Source organism: Cygnus olor, chromosome 10 (assembly GCF_009769625.2).
Source record: "Cygnus olor isolate bCygOlo1 chromosome 10, bCygOlo1.pri.v2, whole genome shotgun sequence".
Classification (NCBI taxonomy): Eukaryota; Metazoa; Chordata; class Aves; order Anseriformes; family Anatidae; genus Cygnus; species Cygnus olor.
This window is the reverse complement of record NC_049178.1, coordinates 11,969,349-11,979,855: the sequence shown is the minus strand read 5'-3', so window position 1 is coordinate 11,979,855 and position 10,507 is coordinate 11,969,349. Positions and strand designations below refer to the sequence as shown.

Genomic DNA, 10,507 nt, shown 5'->3' with positions numbered 1-10,507 from the left:
TGGCTGTTTGATCTTAGCTGAGATTTGTACATCCATCCTGATGGAAGGCAGACAACCTTTTTATATCCACCCACATAACTTCCAAAGAGCAATTCTTTGGGTTCCATCTGTGGAACGAAACTTTTTGGAGTAAAGACAAGAAGGAACTCAGAGTCGAAACTCTTGGCAACAGAAAGACCACATTGTCAGTGTTCTGGAGAGAAACAAAATAAACACAATTACTGAAGTGCCTGAGAGAGGCTGCATGCGGGCTGGCTGGTGGGCGGCCTAAAGGGCCGGATTAATCTACGTGCCCTGTGCAGCTCAGCTGGCATGGCTGTTCAGTATGACAGCCATGTGTTCTTCTGCCACAGCAATCCACGCTTCCTTCTCGCAGTTAGGAGACTCCACAGCAATTCAGACCTCAGGAAACAGAACCATCAGGCATTCATGGCAGGATAAGAGGGCTAACATGCAGTGGTGGGGCACCCTAATAGGTGATCATTCAGTTACTGTCTCTCACAGATGTTTAAGGAACTGTTACTCAAAAAACTCAGAATTGCCACCACTGTTTACAGGGGAAGCAAGCTGTGGGCTGGAGTAGCTGCACTGCTCATACAGTAGCTGTTGAAGGTAGTTTAAGTCTAGCTCCTGTCCAGTGGATAAAGGTTCCACCTACTGCCTCCTAGCACACCCACCACAAGGAAGTGTGGTTTGGCTTTGAGTGTTTAAACCTGGAGTGCCTTAGAGCTGTCCCTTTTCTTGATAGTCCACAGAAAGAAATAGGTTTACTCTGCTTTACGTACCTGGAACTGCTTTACCACAATTGGTTTTGATCTCTGTCAGTCTCACACTCCATGACTTTCTTCTTTTCAGGGAGTTATTCCCAATTTGCAGCAGTGCAGATATAGAGGGTGAGACTGATGAACATCTGAGTGTGACCCCACAGAACAAGTACTATAAGCATTTTGTCCTTACCAGGATTGAGAATGGGACAGGTACACCCCCTGTTGGTCCAGGATTCGGGGTAAATGCTTCTGTTGCTCCGAGCAATTTTCACTTTGCCTGATTTCAGGATCTTCTTCACTTTCACAACAACTTCTGCATGTGTCCCTTTGTCATGAGCTGATAGGATTCTTGCTTTTATCACTGCCAGAAAACATCAAGATAAGACCAACAATGAATTTCTAAGTGATGTAACACCTTGGAAGAAGACATGAAAAACACTGAAGTTTTACAGAAGGTGTGTTCCACAGCATTCATAGTTCCTTCTAAATGAGTTTGGAGAAGGAAAACTGGATTTTTCTGTTGAATTAGCTGATCCTTTCACCATGTTATTTATCAACTACTCTTTAATAGGCTGCTGTCAAACACCTGGAACTCATAGTAAAGCACTTGTGTGTAGACAGAGGAAGGGTGTAAAAACTGATCAGCTGTTAACAGTCTGATAGAAGCACACTGATTCTTTGCCTTATATTTGACAGTTTGAAAACTTGTGTTGAATTTGTGTAGCTTTAACTCTGACCTTTCAAAAGTCATGTCCTGTGGGAAGGGACTGTCTCTTCCACAGGAAGGAAGTCAGGAAGTTTCCTGTGAGGCTGTAGGCATGTCACATGGTGAAATTCCATGATTGCACAACAAACCAGAAAAAGTATTTTTGTTTTGTGGTCTAACATCTGGTTGCCATGATAAATTTCTGCTCCTTCAACTTAGTAGGATCCATAACTTTTTGGCAGAGTAGTCTCATCCAGATAGGCCCCACAAGCAGGCTTTGTTGTGTCATGACACAAACACATCAAACCTTTGAATCTCAAAGCTTTCCTTTCTTCATGTGATGGCATAAACGAGGTGTTCATAACCCACAGTATTAAATACATTCTCGGTAAGCAAGCATGGCCACGTGAGCCTGCACAATGAGTGCAAAAGTAATGGCAGTTTAGATGCAAGGCTTTTATCCTTTATTCTTGATCTAGAGGTCAGCCATTCTGCAGACTTCAAATCGTAGCGCTCCGGCTGCAAAAACTGAAGGTGGAAAGGAGACACCAAGGAACCTGGTATGAAACAGGCTATTCACTGATCAGCTCTGATCAGAAGTTGGACGTGTCACTGGACAAAAAGGGCAGAAGAAATCCTACCTCTTATTTCATGACTTTGCCAGTTCTGTAATTCTTCCCTGCTATCAGCTAACAATACACATAGAAAACATAGTGAAAGTATCATACCTTGAGGGCACGTCATCTACTTACCATAAGCATATTTCATTTGGCAGAAGTCAGTGACACTTCCAAGCACCTTCTCTTTGCACACACACTTTTCTAGCAGGAAAACCACAGAACACAAGGTGTTGGAGAAGAGCCAGGACATGAGAGAGGAAAGAAAAGCAAATGCTATTCAGTTATAAATTTAGATGTATGTAACTTCTATAATCTGGGTGGACCTGAAGTTTGGGAGTGAACTCAGTTATTTGCAAATCTGTTACTTGTTAGATGATACAGTAATTGGTCTGATATCAGTACTGTTGAGTAAAATGAGGCCCTCATGGGGCCTATTATATAGATAATAAACTGATATTTAATAGAGTTTTTTTGGATCCAGGTATAAATCAAGTAAGTAAAAATACATTTTATTCAATCACATAAGCTAAGAAATGCTGAACTTTGCTGTTATTAAGGCAATATTCCTCTCAGGGGAAGTCTTGATATGCAACAGGTGGCACTGTTATCTCTGGGCCTTACAAAGTCGTTGATGCTAGTAAGTGCTGACTTTCACATTTGGCAAGCAAAACTGACAACAGTTAAAGTATTAAAGGCTCCACCTCATTCCATAAGCTTGCATCATTAGCTGGATAAAGTATAATTCTTTGCTTTCTCTTTTGAGCTGTTGTGCCATGAGGAATTCCTTATTCTTAAAATCATTTGAGTGCCACCCCAGAGGTGGCTGCATTTCAGTGACAGCTGACACGATATTTTTACAAATGGCATCTGAAGTTGTGGGAAACTGAATAAATACTTGAGAAGGAGCTGTGCAAATTCAAAAGCATTGACTATAATTAGGATCACAAATGGAGAGTGTTTTTTCACACAATCTTAATTATGTCTCATCAGTTTCCTAGCACAAAGTGCTAGAAAAAACTAGAGCCTTGTTTGGAAAATAACAATGTAGGTATAATAATAATCAGCGATAGTTCAAATCAGCAGATGTTGCCAGCAGATGGGGGACAGATTGGAGCTAGAGATGAGTAGGAGAATTTAAGTAGGGGTGGAGAGAAGAAAGAGCTTGCACTGAGGGAAGCTTCCAGCTGTTCCCAGACTCTGGGCTGTACCTGGGTGCCTCAGGGCAGAGAATCCCTGCTCGTGGTCATTCCATTTCCACTCATCTTCACTCTCATTAGTTGGTGCTTGCACAAGGTCAGGGATTCGTCCCCCAATGGGGATATTAAAGAATGGCTCATTGTCATAGCTGGAAGGGAACAAAAAAGAAAAGACTTGGTTAGGACACAAGAAGGGGGGAAGCAAGTGTTTGTAGCATGTAGCTGCATCCAGACAGGTAAACTTTCTCTCCAGGTTGGGAGTGTAAATAAGTGCAAGACTTTATGCCATACAGAGAAACAACAAGATCTAGGCTTTTATTTAGGCCTCAGCAGTGCTGCTGACTTAATATTTTTAAGAAATAACTGTGCATTGAGCCTTCCTTGCCTTTTTTTTTTTTTTTTTAAGGTTAGTTTTGGTTTTGTTGGTTTTTTATTTTGTTTATTTTTACTGAACCAAGTGACTCAAAGTTAGTGGTCACTTGCTGGCATCACTATGATCTAAGGACACCTGCAGAACCAATAATGCTGCAGCCAGCCAGCAAGCAAGCCATGGGATTTCTGTACTGAGATTAAAGCATGTTTGGGGTGCAGATGCCTGTCTTCCAGAAACAAAAAGGGAGACCTTGTAACTTTTTACCCTGGGCACAGAGGAAAGGCAAGCTCTCCAGACTCTTCCATTTATTTCCAAGGCAAATAGGTGCATTTAGAAATGCTGTACAGACTACTTTGGTGCAGTGGACTTGCCTATTACTGCCAAAGTCATCATTTCTAGTTCGCCTTGGATAATACAATGGATTTACATGTGTGCCAGCCACCAAATGGAATCCAAGAGACATTTTATGACTTACAGCCACCTTTTCAAACCATGTGCATCCCCTGGTCCCCTCCAGCATCCTCCATTTACTGTCATCACTGCACTATTTCAGCTAAACTTTGTTTCATTTTTACAGAATCCCATCTCAAAGCGAACCCAAACAAGGGCTTCTTTACCCATTGAAACAGTTTCCAGTATGCTGGTCGCAGTCTCTGGCACAGTCACAAGGACGACAGCCATTCTCTCCAAAGCCCCAGTAGCCCATGAGACATCTATCGCAGTTGGGGCCCGCCACACCTGGCTTGCAGTAGCAGAATCCCGTCTTGGGGTGGCATCGCCAGCTTCTGCTGAAAGTTGCGTTGGCTGAACCCATTGGCTGGCAGGAGCAAGCTATGGAAATACGGTAAGAGGTGACTGAGATTATGTGCCCAGGGGTCATCTGGTTAAGTGACATTTTTGCAAGGCTTGGTAGACCCCTTCCCTCTTCCTGATGCTCAGCAGTTTTATATCAGAACGATGCAGGTAATCATTGCATTGTCAGCCTGTGCTTGCAATACTCTTTTTAACTCATTAAACACAGCAAAACAAATCCAACCAAGACTCATGTATGTGAAAGTAAATTCTTTCCTGCTCCACAAGTCTGGAACATACAAGGTTTTGAAGCAGTGGCAGGAGGCCTCCACTGTGTGTTCAATTTTCAAGCGGCTTTCAGGTGATTCACAGAAAGATTCACTAACATGGATATGGTCTCAAATGACAGCTACTGCCTGCATATATTTCATCTTTCCTATGAAGGAAACAGCACAAAACTAGTGTTTCTTCTGGGGCTAGATGTGGCTTATGCAGGTGGTTCAGATGACCTGAAATATTTCAATTTCTGCCTCCAAGAAGTCCACAAATTTCCTTCACTGTGAATTCTAAGGGATGTCTCACCATGCAGTACTGTAGGTGTGGGGGGAAGCTGATTAAATTTATTGTCCAAATACACAAACAGTCTTCTTGAAAGAAAAGGTGACAGAATGGGAGAGGATCTCTAAACTCACTAGACATACTTCATATATAGCTGAAGAGCAATACAAGGAAAAAATAAAAGATCTTCAATGCTATTGCATGTTTGACACCAGCCTTAGCAACTCAAGACAACATAGCAGTAGTTACATCTCCTGTGGGCCACTCTGCCTTCAAATACTACAAATAGCCATAGTCCCATGCCACCAGTATATTTCCAAGGTGACAGCATAAGGGAGTGAGAGGGAAAGTCATATCTATATCTATCTATCTAGTGTTGCAAAGCCAGGCTCAGTTGAATTCTCCTCATCAGGGAAGAGGCAAGTTGAAATGGTTAAGCCTTGTGCCAACAGCTCTGCATAGGTAAAATAAAAGCAATAAACATACCCACCCATTTTGATATTCAAACAAATTAGATTAAAAGGAGAACTAATCTGAACTTTTATATTAACAAAGCAGCGTGCCCTGGCTTTTGCTTGTAGCAGAGACTGAGAAGTAAATGCATCACTACATCATCCATCTGGAAAAGGGGAGAAATGAAACTCGTATGGCTAAGACCTGCTTTAACAGAGATTTTCGGTTAAATGTTGGACACCCAAGGTGTTTGGATAGCTTCGATCAGGGGCCAGCCTTTTGGATGGTTATCTGAACCAAACATGATCTCCAAAGCTTTTGAAGTTTGCCCATCATTGCTACTAATCAAACTACTTTTCTTCATGAGCTCACAGATAGTAGAACAAATGAATGCTCTGATTCCACACGTCATTTTCCAAGGGGCGGGGGAGTATATGACTACAAAGAGTGTTAACTGTAGCAAGTGCAGATTCACTTTCATCTGCAACCTCACATTTGATGCTCAAGAAAAAATATCTTCCAAAAACAGTATGAGAAAAAGGGTGAGCAGTTTTGTTTAATAGGCATTTTTCTTATGATCTGCTTACTACATAATTATTTTTTTCACCACGCCCTGTGTTCTTTATGCCAGTATTTTTAATAATATTATTACACTCTGCTGTAGACAGATCTCAGTCAGTTGTTTTCAAGGGACATTAGCACAATAGCCTAAGGACAGAAAATAAGCGTGCTGTCATGGGCAATGTACTCAACACAATGAGCTGGTAGGCGAATGGCAGCCGGCTCGCCTGTTTGCCACAAAGCAGTCTTGACTTTGGGAGCAAACCCAGGGATTTTGCTGTCAGTTCTGGAGAGCAGGTGTAACAACGAAGCGCTCATTAGCATTGACAGTTTCAAAGGCAAGTTCTGATTTGTCGCTGCTCAACTTGAATTACTTTTGCTCAGATTTTTGCAGGGATGACTACATCATCCTAAAAAAGAAGACATTTAGTTCCATCCGCCACTGAAAAAAAATGCATGCCTTAGATTTGGGGATAAGGAGCAGAAACACATGCTTTCTTTAATACAGGTTGTCTGAGGTTGACAAGAAGTCAGAGGTTGCCAACATCTATGTTGGCTTGAATCCAGGTTTCTGATTTCATTCTAGTATCTCTGTAGATAGGATCTACAGTTTTCACCTGAAATTCCTCATATCTCTGCAACTTCTGGATCTGTCTTCATTCCTATTTTACTTCCAGTTTTCATGTTTTATCAGTGAGGGTCACATAACAGATGGGTATATCCTTAACATCATTAGCCTCCCTATTACCAAGTCTAGATTCCGATTCAAGACAAGGCCTTCTCCCAGCCTATCCCTAAGGGAAAGTATTGCAGGACAGTGAATGACAGCACTGACAACTGATAAGGAGGTAGAAAAAACATGTTTTTTGTTGCTGTTGTCTTGTTTGTTTGGTTTTGAGTTTGTTTCTTAATTTATTTCAGGACTGCAGTTGAGGAAAACTGATGTTCCCAAATGAACTGTGAGGCATATTTCCCAATTAGAAACATGGACAGCCTTCTGGAGGATCAGAGAGCAAGCTGGATCAATAAACGTACAACACTTTCAGATGAGTTATACAAGTGGCTTGCAAATGCTTTACTTGGTCTGTGTTTATTTAGCATTTCAGCTTGGGTGTGTACATTGTCTGGCTTACAGAGTGTTATGGCCAAATTGCAGTTATGCATCTAAGGAAACTCCCCAAATAAGAGCTCACTTGCCACATGCTGAAGGGGCAGTTGTTGATGACTGGGTTTTATCTGCTTAATAGTATCACAGATTTGAAAATAAACCTCATAATTAAAGGAACAGAAAAGCAAGTTTCCAAAACCTCATCCTTTTACATTTCCCAATATTTAACAAAGAACCTTCCCCTGCTGAGTTTTGCTTCTTTCCTCTTGGCAAACCCTCGTCTTCTCTTTATCCACCTCCCTGTCTAACAAAACATAAGCCAGCATGACAATGGCCCTGTTTGTCAAAGGCATCATCAATTATGTTAGGGACGGTGTGCGGACAGTTCTGACCCAGAGATGGCTGGTTTGTATGGGTTTTCCCCTTGACAGCAGCGTAATGAAAAACGCTTCACTGTATATTAGCAGCATCCTCTTGGCTTTTACTCTCCTAAGTTTTTTGTCACTCTACTGGATGTAACATACTGTAAAAGAGGGAGACAAGGAATAAAAAAAATGAATTATTCATACAACAGTCTCCACTCAAGTCCTCAATAAATCTGTCTGCCCTCAGCACAGCTGTCTTCTCCATGTAATTAGACACAGATGTAAAATGTAATATGGGTTGCAACAGTGTGGTCCCACATTATAGGAAAATAGCAAGAGGTCCAAGTAGTTCAGTGGACTTTGAGGCATCTCCCCTTAAACTTCTGTCTAGTTACACTGCAGAATATATAGTTGTGAGCAGACTGGCTATTTGATGAAAAACAGGCCACAACACCTTTTGAATCTGAAATATATACATGTGCATCTTTTGAGCATATGACGACCAAGTCAGAGCAATTTTTAAAGCATGTCAGATGCAGGGATTGACTCAGCCAATGATGCTTCTTAACTGAAGGCAATAAGATAGACAGCTGTGTGTGTGGCCGGGGCTGATTAAGACAGACTGAACCAAGATGTGATCAGGCCTTTGTGATATCACAATTAAAAGTTTACTCCCTCTGTGCAGAAGTAAAAGGAAGAGCAGCAGAGCTTTTCAGAGTGTGTGTGCATGTGCGTCTGGTCACATTTTAATTTTCAACCCTTGTGCTTAGAGTAGAAAGCTTGTTTTCCTGGAGAGCCTTTCTAATGGGTCTACATGCCTGCATTTTTTTTTAAGCTAAGCAAAGTGTGAGTACAAAAGATGGTGCCATTTCAGAAGGATCCTTTAAGCCTCCAAATAAGCCACAGGAAAGAGCCAAGGATACTGCAGCTTTTCTAACCATTGGTTAGGAAACGATTAAATTTATGAGTCAAAGCTCTCATACAAATCTATATTCAAACTGCTTAATCCTGTGTTGTCACCCCCAATAACAAGCAGGTGTCCCAGGCTTGGCTCTGGGACTTTTCTCATGCCTTCCTTTTTATTTCTTTCTTTTTAATTTAATAAATCTAAACAGTGTTGAAACAAGTCTCTGTACATGACCTGGCTCTCATTCATCCCCAGCTGCAAGGAAGAAGAGAAGCAAAGGGATCAGAGGCAGGCTGTCTCTGCAGATGAAAAGGGATAGCAGATTCACACTTACATGTCAAACTTCAACAGATTTTTTTTTTTTTCCAAGGGAATGTCTTTGCAGTCTCATACTGGAGGGTCAGCAAAGGGTGGTTTGGATAGTGCCAGGACATCCAATTGTTATACAACTTTTTTTTTCCTAGCAGTGATTAAGAGACAATGCTGTTCATTATTATGACTAATGCTTAAAGACTTTCTGGGCCTGGGCAGCGTCCTGTTCACTTTCTGGGAGCCTGAGGGGGCTGCCACAGCTGAACCTAGACTTTGCTCTGGATGGCAGAGCACTCTTCAAGCGTGCTTTCTCAAAGGGATTAGCACAGCATTTCATTCAGCTTTTTCATCAGATTTCCTTTCCCAGCTCAGTATCCACTGTACACATGGGTCAAGTTTTGATCTCCCATGGAGATTTTTCTTCTCTGATTTCAAAATGGGAAGCTGAGGACCAGGTTGCTCTCACCAAAATAATCCATTCAGTCTGATGTGTGCAGTTTATTACTGCTTTTCAGCATTTGCCCAGCAGGTGGGTTATTTAGTGTTGTTTGCCTGGTACTGTTCGCATGGTTTTCTCAAAGTGAGTTGATGAGGTCCCTTCCAACCTCAACTATTCTGTGATTCTGTGAAGTGGTACATGTAAATCCTCGCCTTCTGGTCCAGAATTGGCAGCTCTTCAATTTATGATCAGCAGGCTGAGAAAAAAAATGTACCTGATCTAATTGTTGCTTTTAGTACTTTTAACAAGTAACCAGAGTTTTTAGGGTCATACAACCTGAACAATTTACTCATACCACACCAGATTACACTTAATAGCAATGCAGGTCTTGCAACATAAAGGATGGAGAAGATGGTCTCTGTCTTACAATCTGCATGAGGTCTGATTCTAGTATCAGCACTAGACATAAAGAGATGGTGGTGGTTCTGAAGGTGAAATCTCACCTCTATCAAACTGAGTCTGTTCTAACCAAAACAGTTCTGCCTGTCTGCCCTGTGGTTTCCATTTTTGCTGTCACTGATAATAATGTCCAAAGTATGGTAATGGTCCCTGAAAATTGCCTGCAGAGGTACGGCATAAAGTGCACACATACACACGGCCTACGTATCACATGGGGAAATGAGGATCAGTTCTTTCATCATACAAAATGCTACCTTGTTAAGGTAATTTGTCAAAGGGCATTGTAGGAATTGTCCTCCTCACCTTAGATAAGAAAAGGCATAGACTAAATCCCCCCCAACACACACACTCCTCACTATATATAAGTTTAACTTTTTAATTATATCTGGAATACCCCTTCTTTTTCCACACAAGTACAAGCGTCATGCACACACCAGTCTACTGGAGTCGATGCTCTCAAGAGTGAAATGCATGCCCTTCCCTTATACCTTAATATGGCAAGCATTCATGCACGACTTTACATGCCTGTGAAAGGTCTCATTGACTTCAGTTATGCACAGATAAAGTCAGGTTTACTTATTGGTGTTAATGCTTGGTCAAACCTGTTCGATTCATCTCAACCAACAGAAACTGTAGTGCAGGCTAGTGATCCAGAATACCTCTTAAGTCAGGGAAAAGAAATAGATACCCTTTAGAGGGCAATTCAGTTCATCTATCACAGGCGTCTATGTTGGAACGCAATAAATCATCCCCTGGACATCCTACTGCTTCTGCACTGACTGTACAGGGAGTATGGAAAAGACATAACTTTCAGGTGGCAAGAGTGGAATGGCAGCAATCTAGGCTTGATTGCACAAGGCAGAGTGGAAACAATTGCATTTGGGGGCCTTC

The 10,507-nt window shown here is 41.7% G+C and overlaps 1 protein-coding gene across 3 annotated transcripts in view; it reads right to left on the bottom strand.

Annotated features, from left to right (window-relative positions):
* Nucleotides 1-10,507, bottom strand: part of LOC121075305 (netrin-4-like) — a 54,029-nt gene that overhangs the window by 6,073 nt on the left and 37,449 nt on the right. Inside the window, exons 6-10 of one of the 3 annotated variants that reach the window (XM_040568409.1) lie at nucleotides 4,280-4,493; nucleotides 3,302-3,438; nucleotides 2,226-2,294; nucleotides 958-1,128; nucleotides 805-847 (exon numbers count right to left, since the gene is read on the bottom strand). In XM_040568409.1, coding sequence (XP_040424343.1) covers nucleotides 828-847; nucleotides 958-1,128; nucleotides 2,226-2,294; nucleotides 3,302-3,438; nucleotides 4,280-4,493 — 611 coding nt within the window. In that variant the 3' untranslated portion in view covers nucleotides 805-827. Of the gene's footprint in view, nucleotides 1-804; nucleotides 848-957; nucleotides 1,129-2,225; nucleotides 2,295-3,301; nucleotides 3,439-4,279; nucleotides 4,494-10,507 lie in introns of those variants that run through there. The other 2 variants (XM_040568410.1, XM_040568408.1) reach the window with 2 other exon arrangements.